This window comes from Bos taurus, chromosome 10, assembly GCF_002263795.3.
Source record: "Bos taurus isolate L1 Dominette 01449 registration number 42190680 breed Hereford chromosome 10, ARS-UCD2.0, whole genome shotgun sequence".
In the NCBI taxonomy this organism is placed as follows: Eukaryota; Metazoa; Chordata; class Mammalia; order Artiodactyla; family Bovidae; genus Bos; species Bos taurus.
In genome coordinates, this window is record NC_037337.1 from 84,158,486 (window position 1) to 84,184,953 (window position 26,468).

The 26,468-nt window shown below is 45.2% G+C and overlaps 1 protein-coding gene and 1 long non-coding RNA gene across 6 annotated transcripts in view; one reads left to right on the forward strand and one right to left on the reverse strand.

The window, feature by feature from the left end:
* Window positions 1-26,468, reverse strand: part of DPF3 (double PHD fingers 3) — a 293,574-nt gene that overhangs the window by 46,475 nt on the left and 220,631 nt on the right. Inside the window, exons 9-10 of one of the 5 annotated variants that reach the window (XR_003036901.2) lie at window positions 23,968-25,372; window positions 14,928-16,703 (exon numbers count right to left, since the gene is read on the reverse strand). The exons of 3 other annotated variants lie outside the window; for them this stretch is intronic. Coding sequence is in view for 1 of the 2 variants with exons in the window: in XM_024998124.2 (XP_024853892.1) it covers window positions 16,657-16,703 (47 nt within the window). In the remaining variant the exon portion in view is untranslated. Of the gene's footprint in view, window positions 1-14,927; window positions 16,704-23,967; window positions 25,373-26,468 lie in introns of those variants that run through there. One more of the 5 variants, XM_024998124.2, reaches the window with a different exon arrangement.
* Window positions 16,609-24,403, forward strand: LOC101902531 (uncharacterized). Its single transcript, XR_236225.5, has 3 exons — window positions 16,609-16,690; window positions 17,291-17,605; window positions 24,318-24,403. It is a non-coding gene; the product is annotated as an uncharacterized lncRNA (long non-coding RNA).

Here is a 26,468-nt window from a genome sequence, read left to right on the forward strand (position 1 = left end):
CAGCATCATGAGAACAGAGAGGAGAAGGAGAGACTGAGAAGTGGAAGAATTAGTCCATGCTGGGGCAAGGACCGGGGAAGGAAGAAAGGAGACACAGAAAGAGGTGAGAGACAATGAAGAAGGGAGGTAGAAGGAATGCGTAAGAGAATGAAAATAAGAACCTAGAAAAGATTTGGGTCCTTGCTGATTCAGGAGACACAATCAGAATTCTAGCTGAATTTTTAACAAGATGCAGAAACTCAATTCTCTGAGTCTTCCCTAGAGGGATATTAGTATGATTACTACTAATGGCTACCATTTATCAACGTGCTTCCTGGGTGCTAGGCACTCTGAACACAGGTCCTCATTTAATTCTTAAAACGACCTGCGACTCGGGTGTCACTGTCCCCATTTGATGGAAACTAAAGCTCAGAGCAGTGAGGTCATTTATTCAGGACCACCAGAGGCGAGATGCCGACCACATCTTACCCCAACCTCCCCTCGGGCCAAAGGAAACAGGAGTGGGAGAGACCTTCTCCTGACACATAGTCAAGCGGTGGGGGTGCGATGAGGGCCCTCCAGGGTGCACTGACCATCCAGCAGCTCCCCAGGTCAGAGGCTGCCTGCCTGCGCCGAGGTCCTGCTTCCCTCTCCACCACAGGCTGTCCCCTGTCCACTCTGCAGGCTGCTTGGCGAGGGGGGGCCAGGGTGACGGGGTGCGGAGAACCTGAGGGCTCTGCAGGGTGGTGTGAGGATCTGGGGGGATGGCTTGTCCCAGCCTGGCAGCTAATCTAGGATGTGGGATTAAAAGCAGTCCTGAATTACCCTAGGGCAAAACCAGGTCAGGCCCCCTCCAAACCCCACCTTCACAGAGTTAAAGGTGAGGAACTGGAAGGGCTTAAAAGGCAAAGGAGTTAATTAGCTCCCTGAAACCAAAAGGGGGAGAAAACCAAGTCTAAAGAAAGGGGCAGCTGGAGGCTGGGGAGAGAGTGCTCAACTGGGAGTCCAGAGCCTCATGCCCACTGCACCACACCCCCCTTCCCTGGAGCTCTGAGGTCTCTGCAATGACTCTCCCGTGTCTCCACTTCCTCCTCTTTTGGATTAGGTCTGAGGCCTCTGCACCCGACAACAGCCTAAGACAGGGCGACGCTGGGGACCAACACAGCTTCGTCTGAAACAGGCCCAGAGGGTGGGGCAGCGGGGCCTGACTCTGGAAGTCAGAGCTGGGAAAACAGCAACGATTCTCAAATCTCGGCAGGTGTGCATTCCGCAGGCACCCAGACCCACCGGGAAGATGTTTATCTACCTCTGACCCAGCCGGGTCTCCATCTGCCTCTTCAGCCAGAGATGAGGTGGATGGAGCGGAGGGGCCGGGGGAGTCACGGGGGCGAGTGGACAGAGAGGATGGAGGAGGCGTCTACACCTCCATGATTAGTGGTCATGCTGGGGAGTAGTTGAGAGGGCAGGGATATAAACTGCCACCTCCCCTCCACTGACCCCTGTAACTGTGCCTGAAACTTCCACCACCGAAGCGACCCCAGGGCTTAAAAACCTGACCTCCAAAAGGCCGCAGTTAAAATGCAAACCAATCTCTCAGACAGGAGAGGCCGATGTCACATTTCTGACTTGCTCCACCCAAGCCTCTGACCGTCAGCACCAGAGTGAACTTTGGACCACTTGGTCCAACCCCTTCTTTAAAAAATACAAGGAAACTGAGGTCCAAATTGTGAAACGATGGGCCCTGGGTTGCATGGCATGGCGGCAGCAAGGCTGGGGTCCTCACCCAGGCCTACTAAGTCTTCACAGCATGAATGGGCCCCTGGGAGCATCCCCCGGAGGGGGGCTGGCATCCTGCTTCCTGCTGACCCTCTCTCATTCATTCACCACTGCAAACAAGAGCCCCTGGGACCTCACCAGCTGACTCCTCCCAGACTCTGCCTTCCGGAAGGATGAATGCACATCAGAACCCCGCGGCCAAAATATTCCTGGGTAGCACCCACTCTGCATCCAGCTCCCTTTTCAACAGACTCCTGGAAGGTAGAAGTTTCCAGAAGGGATAGCTCTAAGGCTTTCACAGATGGGGTACTCAACAATGAGAATAAGGCAGGAAGACAGGGGGATGGAGGAAAAACATAATTTTTTTTAAGGTCACATTCTCACTAAAATGGCACCCTGGAATTTTCAAGATCCTCTGACCAATACCAGGTTGGATTCCTTAGTTAACAAAGATGGAGATTGAGTTTCTTTGGAAGCAGGTCAACCAAATGGGGCCCGGGGGTCTTAAAAAGAAGTAATGAAAGAGAAAGAAGTCCCAGGAAAGGAGAAGTTCCCTGCCTAGAAGAGAGAGAGAGCTCTCTGCTCTTCCGACAGGCTCACAGCCACCTAAAATGGTCCTACGGAGCTGCCCGGCACAAGGAGCCTGACCAGGGCAGCTGGCTTTTTGCAACTGCCAGTCTGTCCTTTACTGGGAAACCTGCATTCATTAGCATATGCCTAAACCCGCAGAGCTGGCCAGCCAATGGGTAACAGGACTCCCAGCGAGGATGGATTCGCCCTGGAGCCAATGAGACTCTGGTTTCTACAGAAAAAAGTCAGGTTCCCGGAGGAGGCTGGGGAGAGGAAAAAAGAATGAACAGAAGCCGAAGGAGAGAGGAGGAAGATGCGGGATGGTCTCCCTCCTTGGACAATGGTTAAAAAGGAAAGAAAGAAAGAAAAATGGCAAGAAAGAGCACAGCCTTTGAAATCAAATAGACAAATGCCTTTGCCGAGTTTGGAGCAAATTAGTATTTAACTTTTCTCCACTTCAGTTCCCTCAGCTTGTAAAATGTGCCCAATGTCACAGGTCATTAAAGGAGGTAAGGAAATTAGAGAACCAGGTGGCTCTAATGGTAAAGACTCATCCTGCCATTGCAGGAAATGTGAATTCAATCCTCGGTCAGGTAGATCCGGAAATGGCAACCCACTCCAGTGTGCTTGCCTGAAGAATCCCATGGACAGAGGAGCCTGGCAGGCTGCAGTCCATGGAGTCGCAAAGGGTCAGACACGACTGAGCGCGCACACACAATGACGTGCAGTTGGTGCTCAATGAGCCTGGTCTCCCTTCTCTCCTTAGCATCCAAAGCCAGCCCCACCTGGTCCCGGGAAAAGCACAAGGGGAGATTCTTGCCCAGTGAGACCTGGACAAGGCACAGGGGCCTTCTGGGGAGAAGAGTGACGGTCCCAGTGGCGAGGGGCTGACCCATTTGGCCAACCATCCTTCACTTCCTTCTCTTCTGGGAGCCCTGGAGCGCTCTTCCCCCAAATGAGGCATGCAGCAGAAATGAGCTGTGATTAGCACAGCAGAGAGACCAGGACGTTGCGGAAGCAGGGGGGAGCAGCTGCAGACTTTCCTGGAATTAATGGAGAGGGAGCAGGGAGGGCAAGTTGCCGTCTCTGATGCTCTGTCTCCCTGCGTCAATCATCAGGCAGAGAGACTTCTCCAGAAGCCAACCTTCTCAGCCTCTGAGGGGCCAAACCCCCTCTCGGCCCTGCCTGTGATAGACCTCACTCACCATTAGAGGCAGGCCTGGGGTGTTCTCTGCGAGGCATACAGCGAAATTTCAAGCCAGTTTGTAGGTTCTATAGGTGGATGCATGAAACTCCCGGAACATCGCACTGCTGCTGCTGCTAAGTCGCTTCAGTGGTGTCCAACTCTGTGTGACCCCATAGACGGCAGCCCACCAGGCTCCTCTGTCCATGGGATTCTCCAGGCAGGAACACTGGAGTGGGTTGCCATTTCCTCCTCCAATGCATGAAAGTGAAAAGTCAAAGTGAAGTCGCTCAGTCGTGTCCAACTCTTAGCGACCCCATGGACTGCAGCCTACCAGGCTCCTCCATCCATGGGATTTTCCAGGCAAGAGTACTGGAGTGGGGTGCCATTGCCTTCTTGGAACATCGCACTAGACGCAGTTAAAACTCAGCCCCGGAACACTGCCTACAACAGATTCCTGGCAATGTTACAGTCTGAAGGCAGATGAAGGGGAGAGCAATTTTGAAAGAGTTTGGTGAGATGGTGTTGTAAGAGGCCCAGGTGCTACATCAACATTGGGGAATGGGAGGGGAAGGGGTAGATCCAGAGGCTGCCATCCAATCATTTTTTCCAGGGAAGGTGGATATTCTTCTATTATGGGTTTCAATTCTGTGCTGTCAGATAAACGGTTTTTTCTTTTTCTTCCCCCCCCCCCCCCCCCCCGCACTGTGTGGCATATGGACTCTTAGTTCCCTGACCAGGGATCAAACCTGAGACCCCTGCAGTGGAAGCACAGAGTCTTAACCACTGGACCACCAGAGAAGTCCCAAGATTACACACTTTTTTTTGGTTTTGGCCATACTGCACAACTTGTGTGATCTTAGTTCCCCAAACAGAGATCAAACCTGGACCCTTGGCAGTGGGAGAGCAGAGCCCTAACCACTGAACTGCCAGAGGATTCCCCAAACAACCTTTTCAGTCCAGGGCTCTTCCACCTTTAGCTGTGCCTAAAGCCAAGGCAATTGTCACTGAACATTACAGGTGAGTGACAAGCATGCAAATGCACTCCTGGAAATATCAGAAAGAAGACCTGGAAGCTCAGTCTGGGCCCTCCCACTTCTATGTAGATTTGGCCAAGTCATTTAACCCTTCTGAGTTTTGGTCTCTCATCTAAGTGGCCCAGGGCTAACCCTGTCCAGGTTGATAGGAAGATACCATGGAGAATGTAATGGCTGTGGCTTAGGAAGAGCCAGCCATCCTTGGCCACTGTGGCCCATGGTCTTTGGACTCATAATCCATATTCCTCACACCTGGCTACAACTCTTCCGGCCCTGGGGGCCAGTGAGGAGCCCGTCAACAAGATGAAGTGTGGAGTTCGAGCCTGGGATAGAGACACGGAAGTGGGGACAGGAGATTGCAGCCTCACAACTTCGTGATCCTCCAACATGTAAATCAGCTAAGGGTATCCAGACAATGGTACCGAAAGGAGCTTCTACACCCAAACAAAGGCCATGGCCAGAATCTAAGCCTGGGTTCCTTGATTTTCCTCACTGACCTTTCAGTCTAAAGGGTATGCAAATAAACCCTTTCTCTAACTTGACTAGCAAGACAATTACAGATTTTGATCCCAAATTTCAACTGGTCTCTAGATACAAAGCTCTCTTGAGCCAACCAGCCTCTAGGGATATCCCACACTCCTCTCCAAATGCATTGCAAAGCAGTCAATAGTATAACAGCAAGTTCTCTGGTTTCAGGATATACTTAGTGGAAAATGCCCACAGAACCATTTGATACCAAGCAAGATGAACCTTTCATCAGCTGGACAGTGTCACACAGAAAACAAGATATACTGGGGTTCTGTTACAAGTCCTTTCGAAGGAATTCTGATCACCTCTTTTCCCCATAAGCGTTAGGATCCTACAATCAGAACAGGGTCAGAGGCAGTCTAGTGGGAAGCGTGTACAAACCCAAACTTCCTGACATGCATAGGGGGGCTCTGCTCACATAACCATCTTAAACATCACATTCTGCTGCTCAAGAACTCAAAACACCCATGACTTTCTCCCATTCCTGATTTTCATTTGCTGTGGATCAGGCCCCACCACAATGCGGATGCTACTTATATTACTAAGTCTTCTCACTACAGCCCAGGACCTCCCCCATGCCCTTGAGGCTCATCTTTATGGGCTTCAAACCTAGTGTCACTGGCACCTCTGAACTTTTGTTCTGGCATTCCCCACTATTGCCGTCAGCTGCCGCCTTCTCTTTGCCCACCTGACTCTACTCATCTTTCCTTGAAGACCTACTTCAGCCAGCACTCTGCTGATACTTAGATTTTGCACCAACTTGGCACAAAATTAGGTGGTCTTGTCTTAAATAATATACTAACCACCTGTCTCTCCTCCTCATGAGCAGAAAAGATGTCTTATACAGTGAAGAGAGTCTCAGGGCCAGAAAATCCTCGATTAGAAATAGCAGACGCTACCAGTTGTAACTGCTATATCAATTCCATCTCCCTGAGCTCCAATTTCCATTTCTGTGAAATAGGAATAATAATCTTAAGTTGAAAAGACTAAACATGGCCTTCACAAGCTAACATCTATAAGAAGCCCACTGATGACTAGCACATCAGATCAGATCAGATCAGATCAGTCGCTCAGTCGTGTCTGACTCTTTGCGACCCCATGAATCGCAGCACGCCAGGCCTCCCTGTCCATCACCAACTCCCGGAGTTCACTCAGACTCACGTCCATCGAGTCAGTGATGCCATCCAGCCATCTCATCCTCTGTCGTCCCTGTCTCCTCCTGCCCCCAATCCCTCCCAGCAACAGAGTCTTTTCCAATGAGTCAACTCTTCGCATGAGGTGGCCAAAGTACTGGAGTTTCAGCTTTAGCATCATTCCTTCCAAAGAAATCCCAGGGCTGATCTCCTTCAGAATGGACTGGTTGGATCTGCTTGCAGTCCAAGGGACTCTCAAGAGTGTTCTCCAACACCACATTCAAAAGCATCAATTCTTCGGCGCTCAGCTTTCTTCACAGTCCAACTCTCACATCCATATATGACCACAGGAAAAACCATAGCCTTGACTAGACGAACCTTTGTTGGCAAAGTAATGTCTCTGCTTTTGAATATGCTATCATAGTGTTAGTCATTCAGGCGTGTCCGACTCTTTGTGACCCCATGGACTATATAGCCCACCAGGCTCCTCTGTCCATGGAATTCTCTAGGCAAGAATACTGGAGTGTGTTGCCATTCCCTTCTCCAGGGGATCTTCCCAACCCAGGGACTGAACCCAGGTCTCCCGCATTGCAGGCAGATGCTTTACCATCTGAGCCACCAGGGAAGCCCTTACAGCACATAGAAAATACCCCCCAAAGTTTGTTTCAATTCCCCTTTGCTCATCTTCTATGTCCTGCAAAACCTAGCACAGTATTGCCACACAGAAGGCATTTGATAAATGTTTGATTAATTGATCGGTAGCATAAAACAAGCCAATAACTAGAGGGTCATTATGCAAACTAACAGTATGTGGTCAAAATGCATCGATCTATTTTTCAATTATAGATGAAATGTTGATGTCTAGGGAGGGAAAACAATCTATTTTAACTAAAGAAGTTTTCAAGATTTCAAACCACCAACCAAGTAGAAGTTTCAGCATAAGTGTTAATGCTAGCAATTCATCACGCCCCTCCTCCACCCCTTTTTACATAAGTCACCTTCATTTCCAACCTCTTTTATACTTCTGGGCCACAGAAAGTTGACTTCATGCACTAAATGCAGTGAACAATCTTTGCTACTTCTTTAAATCAAATACCAAACAAAACTAATCTATAGGCATTCTTGTCTAAGTTTAGAAAGCATCCCGATCACCCCCTCTCCCAAACAGAATTTTTATAGAATACATACAGATATAAAATTAACCTTGTCTTCTAATAAGACCTTTCTTTCCCCACCAGGAGAAGGAAATGGCAATCCACTCCAGTGCTATTGCCTGGAGAATCCCATGGACAGAGGAGCTTGGTAGGCTACAGTCCATGGGGTCGCAAAGAGCTGGACACGACTGAGCGACTGAGCGACTGAGCGACTTCACTTTCACTTTTCCCCACCAAGCTGGGGAGAAGACAGTATACAACCAGGAATGTCAGCGAGGTCATTCAACCAAAACCCAGCTGAGAATAATTTCCAGACCCCATGAGCAACTACGAAGTCCATGTGCCAAGGGCGACACTGGACACGGTGGGGTCCAAACACATAAGAAATGGGGTTCAGATGGAGTTTCAGCAGAACCGTTTCTACTTAGTGGCCTTTTGGCCTTACTATCCCTTTCTGCTGCTTTTCACTTCCTTTTACCCATACTGGGTATTTCTCTGAAGGAAAATGTCTCTTGCCACCACATGCACTCTCCAGCTGGTGTCTCACACTACCCAAACCAGAAGAGTCCCCATACAGGCTTGGGACATTGCTCCAGGGTGCATAGGAGCAAGCTTAGAAGTGTATTTTAGTTAGTAATCATAATATGCATTCATGAGACTAATTTTTCCCTGGTCTCCCACTCCATGGTGGTGAGTCAGGCACTCTTTCAGGTCGCCCAGCTGCAACTCAAAGCACTGCAGACCCAGGTTGGCCCCCAAGAGGTAATCTGGTCCATGCCCCTAATTCTACGCAGGAGAAATGCTTGACTAGCAGCGAGTTCTATTTCAGCCTCAATTGTCAAAAACCCTTGATGGCAAAAGAAGTTCGTCAATTTGTTTGAAGGCCCAAGGTGTTCCTCTTGTCATCTCTAGAGACCAGAAGCAACTGGTCAGTCTCTTTCTTCTCAATGATACAAATAATGATGGTTATTAAATGACCCATTAATCTCTTCCTCAAGTTAAACAAGCCCAAATCCTTTAACCTTTCCTTAAAGGATTTATTTTCCACCCCCTTTAAACATGTTGTTAATAATCTTTTTTGCATCTTTTGATTTTTCCACAGTTCAGTTCAGTCATTCAGTCATGTCCGACTCTTTGTGACCCCATGAACCGCAGCACACCAGGCCTCCCTGTCCATCACCAACTCCCAGAGTCCACCCAAACCCATGTCAATCGAGTCGATGACGCCATCCAGCCATCTCATCCTCTGTCGTCCCCTTCTCCTCCTGCCCTCAATCTTTCCCAGCATCAGGGTCTTTTCCAATGAGTCAGCTCTTTGCATCAGGTGGCCAAACTATTGGAGTTTTAGCTTCAATATCACTCCTTCCAATGAACACCCAGGACTGATCTCCTTTAGGATGGACTGGTTGGATCTCCTTGCAGTTCAAGGGACTCTCAAGAGTCTTCTCCAACACCACAGTTCAAAAGCATCAATTCTTCGGCCCTCAGATTTCTTTATAGTCCAACTCCCACATCCATACATGACCCCTGGAAAAACCATAGCCTTGACTAGACGGACCTTTACACAGTTATTTTCAGCTAATTTGAACATGGTGGTATCAAATATTAAACAGGGGTGGAAAAGTACTTCCCAGCCCTTGCACAGTATTCCCAATATAACACATCCTGGTATCATGCTTACTGAAAAATAAACAACACACTCCTTCAGCTAATGTTCTACTAGGACTTCCAGAGCCATCTCAGCTATGATTATACCTTGCCAGGTGATCACTAATAGCACAGTCAACATAATTGTTATCAGTTAGATTGGTGCTAAACCATGGATGACCACTGTTATCACCTCTCATCAAGTATTTTCTACTCTGGTATAAGGAAATACCTGGTGTAAGCACAAAAGGGAGGGTGCTGCTCACACCATGTTTATGTAAAATATAAACAGGATTTTCTTTTATTTATTCATTTATTTTTAATTGGAGGATAACTGTTTTACAATATTGTGCTGGTTTCTGCCATACATTAACATGAGTCATAATAGGATTTTCTAACTTTTGGTCCAAAGACTCTTTCTCCTTCCAGTCTATGCCCAAAAACTGACAAGTGGGTGAACTCAGATGTGCTCACAGAGCAGAGCTTAGAGCAAATGGAGCAAATATACAACCTGTCCAACTCAACCCCTGTCTCTTTTAAGGAAACTTGCAAATGATTAGGGGAATTTAGCAATAAGCACCACTAAAAGTTATCCTGAGATCTGAAAGTTATGTATGTTTCCAAACAATTGAGCTTCTTTTAGCAAGGGCTAAAGAGGACATCATGGATAAATTTGACATGGATGCTGCCACTTAGCATGACTAGCTCATAGGCTACCCTTCAGGATAATCTCCTATTCAATTTGTAAGGTTTTAATTCAATAGGATGCCTAGCATCAGGAATCTTCTCCACCATCCAAGGAGGGAAATGATTTCTTATCAGTTCTTAGGGGATGTGAAGTTAAGAAGGTGGGGGAAGTCTCCTGATTCTGAATGACCACGCAGGAGTCTGAATTCTTAGGAATAAAGGTATCACAGTAACATCCTCAATACTCCCACGATGAACAATTTCAGAGAGCCACACAATCACAGAAGAATCGGTAGTCACCAGAGAGAGACCATTTCTCTAACTACAGCCACTCCACGCCTTCCATGTCAGGTTCCACTAAATGCCCTTTATCATTTATCTGATACAGATGACACACCACTGCCTACGCTCACCAGGCCTGTAGGCACCATCTGCACAAATCTAACTATTCTTAAGTTGGCCTTTTTTCCTACTTAAGTTACCAGAGATGAACCATATCAGTCATCATGTCCCCAGAGTCACTATTATATATGACTAGTACACAGGCTGGTTGGATTATTGACAGATTCTTTAGGTAAGCTCTGCACTGTTGTAGTTTGTATTCAGCACTCAAACTGGAAATTCTAGTAGACAGCTCTCTAAAATCTTGTGATGGAATTTTTGGCTCTGAAACATTTCTTCACATAGATCTCAATACAGCAGACGTTGCTGACCCTGGAATGCACTCCTAGCCCTTCACCTGATGATTTGAAATTCTTCTTTTCCTCAGTCCTGAGACCTGGAAAATACCTTAAAATTATCACCACCCAACTTAACAGTATAATAGTTGCTTTCTAAATCAGGATCAGCAAACAATGGCCCCTGAGCCAAATCTGGTCAGCTGCCTGTTATTGTAAATAAAGTTTTATTGGAACACAACCATGTCCATTCATTTACGTACTAACTCAGGCAGCTTTCATGCTACAACTCCAGAGCTGAGTAGTTGCAACAGACGTCTGAACTACAAAGTCTGAAATATTCACTGTCTGGGTCTTTATAGAGTAAGTTTTCAAACCCTCCATTATAAACCACAAGGGAAACAAATTGCTTATTCGGAATAACCTTCTTTCCACCCTGACAAAACAAAAACAAAAAAACAGCTGTGACCCAAGTGACTAGTTTTTGCATACTGCTTTGCATAAAATGGGCTTCCCTGTGGCTCAGACAGGAAAGAATCTGCCTGCAATGCGGGAGACCTGGGTTTGATCCCTGGGTCAGGAAGATGCCCTGGAGAAGGGATTGGCAACCCGCTCTAGTATTTTTGCCTGGAGAATCCCATGGACAGGGGAGCCTGGTGAGCTAGACAGTCCATGGGGTCGCAGAGCGTAGGACACCACTGAGCAACTAACACAATTTCTTCACTTTCACTTTGCATAAAATCTAGTTTGACTCTCTTACAAAGTGTCCTCTGAAATAAGATACATAAAAGATATAAAATACAAGAGAAATCTAAATAAAAATTCTAGAATGATAATAATAATATATAAAATACACTTAATATGTTGTTGTTGTTTTTCAGTCTCTGAGTTGAATGCAACTCTTTGCGACCCCATGAACTGCAGCATGCCAGGCTCCTCTGTTCTCTACTATCTCCTGGAATTTGCTCAAATTCATGTCCATTGAGTCGGTGATGCTATCTAACCATCTCATCTTCTGCTGCCCCCTTCATATAAATATAATATAGTATCAATATACATTATATAATACAATATAATTATACATAATATATATATCCCTCCAGAATTTTTGTTATTTAAATTTAAAAGTATTTTACATCTCATGATATATGATATGAAGTCATTTCAGTCATGTCCAACTCTTTGCAACCCCATAGACTGTAGCCTGCCAGGTTCTTCCATCCATGGGATTTTCCAGGCAAGAATACTGGAGTGGGCTGCCATTTCCTTCTCCAGGGGATCTTTCCGACCCAGGGATCGAACCTGGGTCTCCCACATTGCAGGCAAACCCTTTACTGTCTGAGCCACCAGGGAATCTCATATGTAACTTATTTCAGAAGAAATTTTGTAAGATATCATATATGTATAAATATGTTTTATTTAAATCAAAAGAAGTTGTGAATTTGCTGGTTTGGGGATACAATAAAGTGAATTCAGTTCTAATCATATGGGATAATTTGAAGTTCTTAGAAAAAAAAGGATAAAAGGAATGTGATATAACAGATAACTCATCATCAATAATAATGTGAAATAAAAAACATATCTTTAAACTGACAACTGTGCCCAGAGTTTTAAACAGGAGATCTTTCAGAGGGTTGGATGGGGGAACATTTTTTCATGGAACCACATCCTGAATTCCTAACACATGATGAATAATGACCTAGCTCTATCCAGAGGGCCACCAAACAACCGTTCCCAGAATGTAACAGGTCTAAGTCAGGATACCACCAGACGCACTCACAGGCTAAGTTAAGGATCTGCTGTCGTGATGGAGTTTGGTCCAGGCAACCTAACCTCAACTTCTTCAACTCTCACCACCTGGTAGCCCTTGGCAAGCTACCCCACAGCCTTCAAAGGGTATCTGCTACATGCTCACATTTGATTTCCTCCACACAAAGTGGTTCTTCAGTGTTTTTAATTTACATTAAACATTTTAAAATAGGGAGATCTCCCAAATATTTAAAAATTTTGGCCCCTCTTGAAAAACCAGAGGACATGGGTACCCTGGGATCATGTTCTTGCAGGCAGCACCACCTTGAGCTGTGGGAGCTGCCTCATTTAGGGCACAGGTGCTCTCAGGAGCTTTCTGGCTCTCCATACCCACCGCCAACCCTCTCTGTTATCCCCCCTGTGCCCAAAGCTGAGCATAAAGGCTGCTCCCTGTCTCCCTGGCACTGTTCATTTTCTCATCCTTGGCCTGTTTTACTCATTAAAGATACGTGCCCTGTAGGCATCTGAATTCAAACCCAGAGCTAACTCTTCAGACAAATTAATATAGTGCGTTGGCAAAAATGCTTGTTCAACTTTTTCCAAAACATCTTACAGAAAAACCCCAACAAATTTTTAGGTCAACTCAATATTTCCAAATGGATGAGGAGAAATGACTTCTTTTTCTCATTCTCTGGCTCACATGTACACATTCCCCCAACCTCCTGGTCAGTGACCACCAACAGACTGAAAGCATACGCATACTTTGCCAATAACAAACCGTCAGACATTTAGAAAAGGCAATCTCTGCATCATGACTTGCCATTAGAGACATTAGATTCTGCGGGGTCTCCTCTGTCCTTATTTACAGCTCCATGCTAGACATCTTGTCCCTACGAGCATCCCAAAGACAGTTTCTACAGAGAAAGCCTTAGTCATGAAGTAAAACACACTTTATATGGGCTTCCCAGGTGGGGCTAGCGGTAAAGAATCTGCCTGCCCATCAGGAGACAAGAGAGACGTAGGTTTGATCTCTGGGTTAGGAAGATCCCCTGGAGAAGGAAATGGCAACCCACCCCAGTAATCTTGCCTGGAAAATCCCATGGACAGAGAAACCTGGTGGGCTAAAGTTGAGGGTTCACAAAGAGTAGGACATGGCTGAAGCGATTGAGCACTAGCACAAAACACATTTTAGGTAGAAAGTATTTGCCCTTCGGAGGTAAAGTACCCTCTTCCAGGGTACAAAGTAGAAGAATTTCAGGTGCAATCACTTCCCTCCTAAGAAGATATTTAAATCCCTAGGTAACCTCTGAATTTAGGCATCTCAAATCTGAGTCACTGTAGGAAGTGGGTGGGCTTCCCAGGAGCATTAATGGGAAAGAACCTGCCTGCCAATGCAGGAGACATAAGAGATGCAGGTTCGATTGCTGGGTTGGGAAGATCCCCTGGAGAGGGCATGGCAACCCACTCCAGTATTCTTGCCTGGAGAATCCCATGGGCAGGGGAGCCCGGCGGGCTACAGTCCATGGGGTCTCAAAGAGTCGAACACAACTGAAGGGACTTAGCATGCACACACAGGAAGTGGGTAGTGTGTAATAAATGATCAAAACTTCTACTTCAAGTATCTATAAACAGATGAACAGATAAAGAAAATGTAATATATACATGCAATGGAATGGTATTCAATCTGAAAAAAGGAATGAATTTTGACATGTTACAACATGAATGAACTTTGAAGATATGCTAAGAGAAACAAGTCTGGCAAAAAGGACAAATACTGTATGATTGTACTTAGATGAGGTACCTCAAATAATCGAATTCATAGAGACAGAAAGTAGAATGGTGATTGACAGGAGCTGGGGAGGGGGAAATGGACAGTGTTTAATGGATATAGAGCTTCAGTTGAAAAAGACGAAAAAGTTCTGGAGATGGATGGTGGGGATGGTTGCACAACAATGTGAGTGTAGTTAGTGCTACTGACCACACACTTCAAAAAGTTAAAGTGGTAAATATCATGTATATTTCACCCACAGCAAAAAGAAGAAAACCCTAAGGAGGGTATATCGGGGGGAATATCCTTTTTACTGCTAGAGAAATGTATAAAATCCATAATGTCTAAAGGAAGATGGAACGTGCTAACGGCAGCGTCATAGTGTCCTGTTCCATCTCCATCTGGCCTGTGTGTGAGCTGGCAACGCTCAGGGGGCAAACCTGGCCTGAGAGGCTGGCCTGCTTCACTCTGACCTAGAGGACCCATCAGAGAAGTGTCCACCTTCACACTCAAGGAGATACTTATCTTGGGTGGGGGGCAGGTTTACAGCTGTGCCAACTGGCAGCTTGGGGAGGCTACACCACTACCTTCCAAGAAGTGGAAGCATTAACCTCTCAGCTTTTGCCAAGCACATACTACATCGTGCATTATTGTGCAAAACTATCTTAGCACAGGGTGTGACAGCAACACTGGATGGGTATCTTAAGTCAGTACACATAACCAAGCTCTCCATAGCTCCATTTTGGCCATGGAGAGGGTGGCAGTGGCTGTGGTGATGGTGGGTGGGTAACAGCAGCTCTGGACTCAAAGCTCGGATGCTGGTACCAACCCTGGACATTGTTCACTTTCCAAGTCACCATCTGTCAGCCAAGCCAGCGGCAGCCTCTGTTCTGGACTGTGCTTCTAAACAAAACAATGGGGCTCAACAGACCCTGGGCATGAGAATGGGCAGAATCCTTTCAGGAGCCCCTACTATAGGCCAGTGTGAAAGTTGAACTCATGGAGGATGAGGATGGAAAAGCAACATTTACAGAGATGCTATAGGAGCATTGGAAACAGACTTTTATTTTAACCGAAACTTACACAAACTTGATACAAACCCTACATTATGCAAAACTTTATCACAATTCTACGCATGTTATAACTTGTGGGAGATGGTTGGAAAGTGGATTATTATTATAATTATCATTTTGATAAATGACATTTTCTATCAGAAAATGTCACAGAAAGAACAAAATGATAAAAAAAAAAAAAGAAAAGAAAAAGATACTCTTGGTGATCTCCCCCAGGGACTGGCCTTGAACGGACTGGCAAGAATTCTGTGCCCCTCCAACTCCCCTCGCTAAGGTAAAAGAGATATTCTCGGGCTCGGAACCATCCCACTAACACTGTCACCCAAGACTTTTCCTGAGAGGAATATCCAGTGTTAGACGGTACATTGATTATTATGACTCTGCTTAGCAGTGAGGGAAACTCAAGAGGCTGAATGTATAAGACCGGGAGCAAAGTCCAGTGGCCCAGCCAGTCACCGCAGCTCCTTCCCTAGGCTGCAGACACAATGTTGAATGTGTTTCATAGGTCACATTCACGTCCACTAACATGGCCATAAAAGGACCGTTCACCCGCCTTTCTCCCCATCAGCAACTGAACATGTGAGCTTTCCATCCGTCAGGCTGGCCTTCCTCACCCTTGGGGACATCTAGAAGCCAGATCAGCAGAAGGCTCCCTTTGCAAGTCTCCTCTAGGAGTTGTCAGGGAATGGACTCAATATCATCCCAGCAAATGCTTATTTTTTGTTCTCTTTTTTTCCTCCTCTTTCTCTTTCTTCACTGGGTTATTTTAAACAAAGCTGTCTGTGTTTAAATCTGTTGAACTTGCAGAGATATATTTAATCGCTAGATGGAATTCCTTTCAGAACTAGGCCTCATCAGACACGATAACCAGGAGGCAGGCTGCTTCTTGACATCAGATAAATGGGGCTTGCCTGGGGTGAGGGGAGAGTTTGTTTGTTTGACTGTTTTAGGGGGGAGCGGAGAGACTGCTGATAGCCCTTGTGGCTAATTTATTTCAGTCAAGTCTTAACACATAATCAAACACTTTCAATAGACTTTTGAAGAAGGAAAAAAAAAAACTGATCACTCCTCACTTACCACTTCCAACTTGCAGAAATAAAAATACCTAAAGAACATACATGAATGGCTTTTTAAAAAGCCTGAGAGAGCAGAGTTGATCTTTATTCTCTTATTAAAAATGCGGGGTATTTTTCCTTAGAGTTAATATTCAGTCTTTATTTTACAGTAAGTCCTCTATTGATTTTCATGTCTTCACAAAAATTGCTTTTAACTTTTAAAGTTGAAGGTACTTTAAACAAAAATACTGTGCCAGATCAGCACCTTTTCTTTTAAATATTGAAATAAATAAAATAGTTAACTCTTTTTTTTCCCCTGTAAGTCTGTTTGTGTTCAGTTCTTTCTACGGTAGAGCGATTCCAGTCTGACCTGGATATTTTCTCACAGACACTTAAAAAAAAAAAAAAAAATGTAATGGAGAATTAAAAAAAAAAAAAAAAGTCTTCTTATTGCACAAAGTGAAGCCATTCCCGAGACTTCTCTGAGCCGAGCTGAGTTGCGCTGGAGGCTTGTCCACAATCCAGGCTCCTGTGTTGGCGGAAACGCATGCGCAGGAGGGGGCCAGGCAAGGGAAGAGGAGGAGGAGGAGGAGGAAGAGGAAGAGGAGGTGCTGATTCTCATGGCTTCTCTCCACCTTCTTCACGGCTTGCTTGAAGGATGCCGGAGTCTCCAGGTCAGAGCGTTGACTGCAGAGGGAAAGGCAATGAAAGATAAAACAAAAAACAACAGCATAGGACAACTGCCTAAAAAAGAAAGATTTCAACTTAAGGAAGTGGTGGAAATGAAATGAATCGGGGCGGGGGGGGGGGTGGGGGGCGGCTGGACGGAAACAACTAACAATTTGCCACACGAATGAGGCCACGCTATGCACAACGAGCACCAGATAGCTGTCTCTCGTGCCTTCATTCAACACCAGCAGCTCAACATCAGCCAGGAATAGGAGAGATCAGCTGCTCCTGGACAACAGAATGACACGAGAAACAGAGGGCGTGGCTGGATTTTTAATCCCTAGGTGGCATAGCAGGCAAAACTGGGTATTAGCAAAATGTGGCTCAGACAGTAAAGCGTCTGCTAGCAATGCGGGAGACCCGGGTTCAATCCCTGGGTCGGGAAGATCCCTGGAGAAGGAAATGGCAACCCACTCCATAAAATATCCTTGCCTGGAGAATCCCATGAACGGAGGAGCCTGGTAGGCTACAGTCCACGGGGTTGCAAAGAGTCGGACATGACTGAGCGACTTCACTTTCACTTTACTTTTTTCTCCTCTACTTAGAAATGAAACAATCTTTTCCCTGTTGAAATACTCCAGAAGGACCATTATGATAGAATCTGTCACCTGTCACTTAAATGGAAATGAGTATTATCTATGCTACAGGACCAGTAGTAGTCACAGCAAAGCCGAACCGGTGCCCCATTTGGTCTAAGGCGAAAAAGACACTGCTTCATTCGCACGCTCTCATCCCCCAATCCTGCCCCAGGGTGTCAGAATTACTCAGAGAGAAAATCAAGCCAAGATATCTGTTCCAGTCCTCAACTAGCCCAGTGATCCCCGGAGTCAGCCTTGGAACATAGCGGCAGTTCAAACCAGGTGGGTCCCTTTAGCCTGGATGGAAACCAGCCGGGCAAGGATTTTGCTTCTAGCTGAAATGAAGTCTGCCAGGTTATTTTGGTCTTTGGAATGGAGTAGTCGGCACAAAGGAATAAGCAATAAAACCAAGAACTATCACATTTCACCCCAAGAAGCAGTTCCTGAGGGCAGAGATGGGTCTCCCCATGGTGTCCAGCTCACTCTGACTGGTGAGAGGAGGAGAGGGGAGGGTTCAACTGTAAAGCGGCCAAGCCAGCAGGGAACAAAGTTCAAAATCTAATGAGCTAAAAAAAAAAAAAAACCCAAAAAACCAAATGAGCTGCTCAGCCTCTTCCAGGTTTTACCTCCCCTTCCCATCCCCCATCGCTTCTGGTACCCAAGGCATCACTGGTCAGGGGTACAGGACTGGATTTGATGCACTTCCAAAGCCAGGACTCTATCCATCCACCAATGCTTTTAAAGGGAGATTGAGAAGGGCCTCATTTCCACCTGCCGCCAAGCCCTCCCTACACCCCTGTTCCTGAATCTTTCCTCTGCATCCCATCCCATCCCACTGTCCCCTTCTCAGATCTGCTTCTGTGCTGTCCCTTCCCAGGCTCCCCTCCTCACTCTCCCCTGTGCTCATCTCTTCACTGTTCCATCTCCTCCAGCCCCTTCACTCCAGCAACAGAACCAGCTGGCCTCTCTCCAGAGCCCCCAGAGAGCGCTTGCCAAGTTGGGCATCCATCAGACTTTCACCCTCTGCCAGGAGTCTTCCAGTCCCTCCCCCAGTGGCCCAGATCCCCACCCACCCAGCCTTGTTTCATTGCTTGCTTGGTGAGTCTGTCTCATAACCATACCCCACATCCTTTCCATTTCCTCAAATTTCTACCTTTGACCCCCCCAACACACACACACAAACATACTCACACACACATTCTTCTTCTACCCTAATTAAGCCACCTAGAAAGTAGTTGGCTGCTTCTCAACTTTTTGCTCCTACATCCATTTTCTCTTTCTGGGCCAAGTGTGGGCCACTGGGAATGTCCTCTTACATCTCAGTCTTCTGCTCTCAGCCGCCTTAAGGAGACTTACTTTCCATCACTCCACAGATCTCCTACTTGCCCCTCACCCCATCTTCATGTCCTCATTCTCTCTCCCTCCCCACCCCCCACCACTGCCTCTGGCTCTCATTTACCTCCTTCACTTGACCTTAATGCTGTGTCCCGCTATGGCTTCAACTTTTCTGCCAAGAAAATTTCTTGAGCATCCACTGTGTATAGAAGGAGACGCTAAATCCTTCCACTAATTAGCTCAGAAACGTTGCTCAGTTCTGTTTATCTCAACAAACAATTATGGCACAATGGTGTCGGGTACTGTCCGAGGGACATGCATGACATCATTTTGCCCTCAAGGAAACACACCATCTGTTTGATGAGAAAGACTACCAAAAAAATCACAATATGTTTTGATAAGCACTAATGCTAAGGACATGGACAAAATGCTAAAGAACAATACTTAAGCACTTTTTAAAAATACTGTGATTTTTGCCATTTTACATTTCAGGCTGTGATTCCCAGTTTTGCTTTTTATCCAGCACTATCTTCATTCTCTCTCACAATAGACACCCTTGCCTACAGATTAAATAGCAATAGTCAAGCTACAGCTCTTTGTTGATCTGGATGACTTCCTCCAAGAAAATCTCCCTGACTACTGTGATCCACAGCAAAAATACTCACATACCATCCCATGAAACTCTTATATGTTTTTAACTACTTACTAATATCTAGTTTGCCCAGCTAGATTCCAAATAAATCCACTGACCCTGTGTTTAATTTCATCCTATCCTTCACAAGGCTGAGCTGCTATTACTCAGTCCCTAGCCACTAAATGAATGAAAATATTATACTCTACAAACATACTAGTTTAAACCTCAGCTTAAAGGCAAAATTTCTGAGTCACTCATAATGGAGTAAATCAATCATGAATAGAGTCTGTAGATTGTAGTTCTGCATCAATGTGGATTCCTTGGTTATGATCATTGTACTGCAGTTAATTGAAGAATCTGGGTGAAGAGTATATGGAAAATCTTTGTATAATTTGTGCAAGTTTTTAAGTATGAAAACTATTTCAAAACTTAAAAAAAAATTTAAGTCAGTTATTGGCCAAGGGCCAGTGTTAAAACACTTTGAAAACCTAATTGCAAATGCTTTTTAGCCAATAATTTCATTCTGACAAGGATCTTCTGTCATTCTCAGCTATTTTATAAATCAATCAAGTTGAACGATTTTCCCTATATGGTTTTTCCTATTTTGAGTAAATGGTCAGAAATCACTTTTATTAAGCACAACAGAATCGTATAATTCAGTGTTTCAGTGTTAGAAGTACTTGGGTATGTGACCAAAACAGAGTCTGAGGTCTTCACTCCCTGCCACCTCACGCCTCCACCTACTCCACTCCAATGTCACCACCAGCAATCACACTGACCATCAGTCAACCTCAGTTCTTTGGGGAAGTTCATGAAAACTTAGACACTGCCACCTCTCAACAGGATTCTAAGGGGATAATAGGCTGGGATTTAGGAGTTCAGTTTGGGTTGGGTTGGGTTGATTTGGTTTGGTTTTTACAGCATCAGATGCCTCCTTTCAATCCAGTGAGGTCTTGAGTGAAAGACCTTAAAGCCCTTGACTGATCCTACTCAAGAGAGACCCAGACACCACCTACTGACCCTGGAACTTCAGACCAGTCATTTAACCTGATCAAACCTTAGTTTCCTCATCAGCAAAATGGGTATAAAGAAAATCTATTTTATCTCACGGGGTTGTCTGAAGAATCATGGTTAGGTAATGTTGATTATGTATTGTGATAGGGTAAGGAATGTCGAGGCCTTCCATGGTGGCTCAGATGGTAAAGAATCTGTCCGCAACGTGGGAGACTTGGATTCGATTCCTGGGTTTGGAAGATCCCCTGGAGAAGGGAATGGCTACCCACTCCAGTATTTCTGCCTGGAGAATACTCCAGTATTCATTCCTGGTGAATTCCATGGACAGAGGAGCCTGGCAGGCTACAGTCCATGGGATTGCAAAGAGTCAGACATGACTGAACATGTAACACACACAAGGAATGTCCATATTCTAGGGATAGAGAAACCATGGCAGAGATTCATGGAAACAAACTCACAAAGGGATTAAGTTCAGACTTTTCTACTCTAGGCTTCTACTCAAAAAATGCCTCACTCAGAAAATACATGGCACAAGTAACTTCACTTCCAGAAGAGTCAACAAAATCCCCCATAGAAAAATTCCTAACACACGAGTCTGCTCAAACTTTAAGTACAAGTTCAAGATGATATTCATCAGACATAACAGGAGGCATATTGGGATAATATTAATTAATTTTATTCCACCATGAAGTGAGAACCTCCAAACAGCCTTTAGTTCTCTCCCTGAGTAATAATCTTGTGTTCCCTCAAGTGCTATATAAAGGCAATACCAGGCTGCAGCCCATTAGGTGCAAAGAGAGATGCAAGGTAAGCAGGAAGACTTAAAGGGATACTATTGATGTGAACGTCATGTTTTTATTAAGTCTTTCTCTCTAAAATACCAGTAGCAAATCGCATTAGTGACTTTAAAGTACCTTTAAAAAAATTAAATGCAAATTTCTCACTCCCAGTGTTAATAGTGATTAGAGGGTCTGCTCTCTACATAGTCTCAGTAACAGATGTAAAGGATTAGACTGTCCTAGGTAGGAAAAAACAACAGGTAGACAGCAATGATAATCACCTTTACAGAAAGAGTTCCCCCCAGGGGTTTTGTATGTTGCAACAAATTTAGAAGGTTCTACTATCTTTGATTCTCCTATCTTTGGGCTAGGATTCAGAAAATTAGGTGACATTTCTGAAGGATTTGGGGTGACGCTTTACTGAGCTGAGGACAGAGAAAACTAATCAGACCGTTTTCATCCTATTGATTCTAATTTATTTTGTACTAATATTTGAGTATCGATACTTAACAAAAGCAACAACAAAACAATAGATATGCTGACTACTCACACAACTCTTGCAGTTTCTGAGGTTGCAAGAAAGTAGATCTTTGTCCCTAATAGGCATCAGGAGGGAATGTCTAGAAATGGTAGTTTAGAAGATGAGCTCTCTATAAAGCTGTGCACAGAATTTTAATTGGAATTATCTTTGGGGGATCTAACTGCTTACTCTTCAGTTTTGAAATTCCTTTTAATAAGACTGATTACCTTTTAAAGTTCTCAGGTGGACCTGAGAAAAAGGAAGAGAGATATATCTATATATACTTACAGTCCATATATGGCACATGCAAGGAGCAATGCAGAATAGTATTAAAAGTAAATAGTATAAGTGCTGGAGTCAGGTTGCCAAGGATCAAAATCTGGCTCCTTATTAGCTCTAGGACTTCAAGTACCTTCCTTAATTACTACTGTTCAGTTTCCTCATCTGTAAACTGTGGGTAATACAAGCACCTACCTTACAGGTAGTCAAGAGGATTAAATGAACAGTTCCAGGGAAAACAGAACAAGGCCTGGCATATAAATGGTTTACCATTGCTATATAAAGAAAGGAGAATAAACTATAACATCGACCATCAAGGCACTTGGAAAGCCAGGACAGCCAGCTTCCTCCTCCTAAGCTCCCTTTTAGAGTTTTCTTCGTTCCCCTTAAGACATCTGCCTCCCAGCAATGTCCATTTCCTTCTCTCGAAAGTAACTCAGTCTCTCTGGGTTGATCTTTCCCAGTGAAAAGTGAAGAACTTGAACCTGATCATCTTCAAAGTCCCTTCCAGTTCTTTTCCTGTTTTTTTTTTTTTTTTTTTAAAGATTGTAAATTCTGATACTATAAGCAAGATAAGGTACTCAAGTAATGCTAAGAGGCATGGTTACATTCACCTTTGCTACACCAACTAAGAAAGATGAGAACATCTACCACCCTAAACAAGAGACACTGAAGATCAAGTTATGCCAGTAAAACTAAAATAGGTGAGCAATAGCCATCCTCAGATAAATCTTTGCATGGGAGTTTGTTTAGACAGTTCATTCGTGGCTCCCCTTCAGAACCCCAAGCTAGACTCTGAAATTAGATGAACTTTCATAATTTGCTTTGATTATATGCATTTTTTTAAATTTCAAGTTCAAAGTCAAGCTGTCACTGAGAATTTCAGGACTACAAGCAACTACAAGATTTCAAATGACCATATAGATTGGTTGGATACATTTTTATTAGTGTAGAAGCTTCCATTTTACCAGTGGGAGCAAGTTGTAAGTCTATGAATCCAATGCCCAAGTCAAAGTAACAGAACAGATGAAGTTAAGGGGTAAAGAATGACAGCAAGAGCAGGTTGCAAGCCCCTCAGCAGAAATCAACGGTAACCAGCTACATTGGCTTTTTCCCATGTGAGCATGCAGGAATATTACAACGTTGGAGGTTTATGCCATATTTTCTAAGAACAGGGCCACATACAGATCAGGCAGACCATCTCCCAAGTGGGTGAGGTAGTTACCCTCATTCTCTCACAACTGAGCACAAACGCCCAGGAAAGCACTTACATATTTAAAGCAGGAGAAAAGTGGAAGCCCTTTCTGTCTCAGGCTACCAGAAAGGGAAGCATAAAGAGTCCATTTGTGGGTTTCTTTGCTTGGTCCTTGCTTCTGTTGGGTTGGTATATTAGTTTAATGAGAGGTCTAATTCATGAGGCTCTGCAAAGGCTGGATTGTCAAAGCAGATCCTCCCAGACACTTACAGCCTATTGCCTGGGTGGCCTCTTAGGTCTCCCAACCCAAGCCAAGGGGCAGTGCCTACGTCTCTGCACCTACACTTTCATGAAGGCCGGAGACCCTGACCACGCTTAGGGGGGAATTCAGAATCTTCACATCAACTGGGTTAAATGTTGTACCTAATCAGAGATCTTCTTTTAATTGGCACCTAGAGCAAAGAATTCCACCCTAGACATGCAGTCCCCTCACTCCTACCCCAGGACAACAGCCAACTCCAACCTCAGTTCCCTGGGTTCTGCTTCCAGGTGTAGCCAAAGGAGGCAGTTAGCTAAGCACTCCCCCAGCCATTTCTCTTGCAGTTGAAACCCCCCATTCTCCACATGGAGCCCCCTAGGGTCCAAACAAGACTCATATCCCACACCTGGGCCCGGGCCCACATAAGTATGCATGCACACACAGACAGTAGATGGCTGGGTATAAAGATGCTCCAGGGGCCACTCCCACATGAGTAAGGGGGTCCAAACCCAGAAAAACAAAAGACAAGTTAGAAGAGGGGAAAGGAAAAAAAGAAAGAAGGAAAAAACACAAAACAAAACAACTAGGATGGTATTCCCTCATTATAAGACAAGTCAGCCAGGACATACCTTTGGACAAGGACCGCACAGCTGTTATCCTTGGGACTGGCAACGAGGTGGATGGTCTTCATCACCCCAGGGGCCTTGAGCAAGTGTTGCTTTGGTTTATTTCAGGAGGTGCTATTGGAAACATAAAACAAAGTGCCTGGAGGGCACTATAAAAAACAGAAGAAATATGGGAGACTCGATCATCCAATGGGTATTTATATGTTTTTAGACAGGGGCGAGGGGAGAGGGAACTCTACGGTGAGGTAACGTTCTTTCTTCCATGAGCACAGCCTCAGGTGGTTTTGTCACTGCTGAGTCCATGACTTTCTGCTCAGAGTCCATTCCTGAGTTTGGGAATCGCTCTTTGCCAGGAGGAAGGCGAGGAAAAAACCAGCAACAACAAAACAGCAGCTCTGCTGATGGAGGAAGAGGATCCCGCAGGCACCGCTGGTTGAGGCCCAGGCACTGGACGGAGGCCACATATGGGCGGCCCGGCTTCCCGGGAGCTGCTGACACGTTCTTGCAAGCAGGGAGGAAGATGGGAAGGTCGAGGAGGAGAAGTAGGGAGGGGTCTGCTGTGGGGAGCCGCCGACTCCATGGGGTACAGATGGCGCCACCCTCTCCGACCGAGGACCTCCTCCTGATGAGGTCGCCTTGGATCAATCCTCCCCCACAGAGGCTTTCTTCTACATGGAATATTACTTTCATTTATTTGATTTCCCTTCTCTCTCCCTCTCTGTCTCAAAAAAAGGAGGTCTACTAATATTAGCTAGAATATATAAATAATCATTTTTTTTAACATTATTGGTTCTTTGTTTCCAAACCCAATGTTCCTCCTCTCTTCATTTTGCCAATAAATAGGGAAACTGAGGAAATCAACTCTGCTCATGTCAAAAAGATTCTCTTCCCCCCCCAAAAAAAAAGAGCTAATCCACCTAACTTCCCATATCTATGGAAAATAAATAGTACATCACAATGCCATCTCTCTGAAGGACTGTTAATTCTGCTCTTTGTTCTGCTTCCTTTCAGTAGTTTGTGCTTCTGCTGTGCGTACCCTAAACAGAGGGAAAGGAGGGGAGGAACGTGTGGAAGGTGAAAGGAATAAGCCAGGATGAAGGGAAAACCTAAACTGTCTTTCACTTAAAAAAAAATACATCAGAACCAGAACAATGACCAAAGTCACAGGGTGATGGCTAATTGCCCAGAGAGTCTGTCCCATGCGTTTAGCAACTGCCCTTTTTATCAGCTGTGGGCGAACCCCGGCCACTGCGACGTCCTCGGCAGGAGCGAGGCTCTTCCAAATCGTCCTCGTCAAAGCCGTGGAAAGTTGAGGTGTCACTTTCTGACGTGGAACCGAATAAGTCCTCCGTGGTGCGTGCCGCGGCCGCTGCCTCCTTCTCCTTCCTGCCTTCTCCTCCCAAATGAGCTGACATGTATGATGAATATATCAGCACATGGGTTAAGCAACAGACAGCATTATTAATATTCTTATTACATTATTACAGTGTTATTCTTAATAGCAAGACCATACATCATTCCACACCAAAGGCATTAACTGGGAGCATCACCTGGTGACAGGTGTTTGGGGTAAGAGGACAAAGCCAACATCTCCAAGGAAAAGGGTTTTCCCCTCCCCAGAAAGGCATTGTCTCTACTACAATATATTTGTCCGCAGCTCTGACAGCGCCAGATTCAACCACGATCTTTTTCTTTCTTCTCTTCGGAAGGCACACATTCACATGCACGCTCGCTCCACCCGCCCCAGACAATGAGTTTTCTTGGTGGTTTTTAAGCCTGGTTGGTATTTCTTTGGTGTTTTCAGCTGGCGGTTCTTTGCACAATGTTTGTCCTTCATTTTGACAGTCAGCTTTACAAAGGTATTACTGTCAGATAACCCGGTCAAGGTGGTTAAGCCTCCATCCGTTTTATTTTTATTTTTACCCGTTTCTAATCCCATTCTTCCCAAGCCCTTTCAATTCTGCCCTTACAACATGTAGTTCATTTGCACTGAAAGCAAAAAGAAGTTGGAAAGTCTGATAAGTGGTAGGTATTCAAAGAGCCTCTTGCTTTGTTTACCCCTGGAGGACATGTCTGTGTGCTGCACCCACACACATGCACACTCACAATCACGCATGTGTGCACACAGGCATGCAGGCACGTGAACGCACGCTCCAGGTCTTAAACACGCCCAGGTCTAAGTTACTCCACAAAGTCTGGGGTTGTTCAGTCTAACTCAGAGCACTCAGAAAGTGGGAACTAGGGGTGGCAAAGCTGAATAAAAGACAGTATCCTGAAATCTATAAAACTTGGGTACAAACTCTTTCACGTTCTAAATCGGCCCCAGGACTGCCCCCTATTGAGGTCACAAGGTTCCACTTACAGTGTCAGTTTCAGGAATCTCATTTTTTCTCCCAGGAGAAGTAGGTAGTGGAGTAGATGGGAAGGAAAAGACGGCTTTCCCAAGCTCCACACTCTTCCTTGGAAGGACTCCAGGGAGGCCCTAGAGAAGTATTCACCCACCT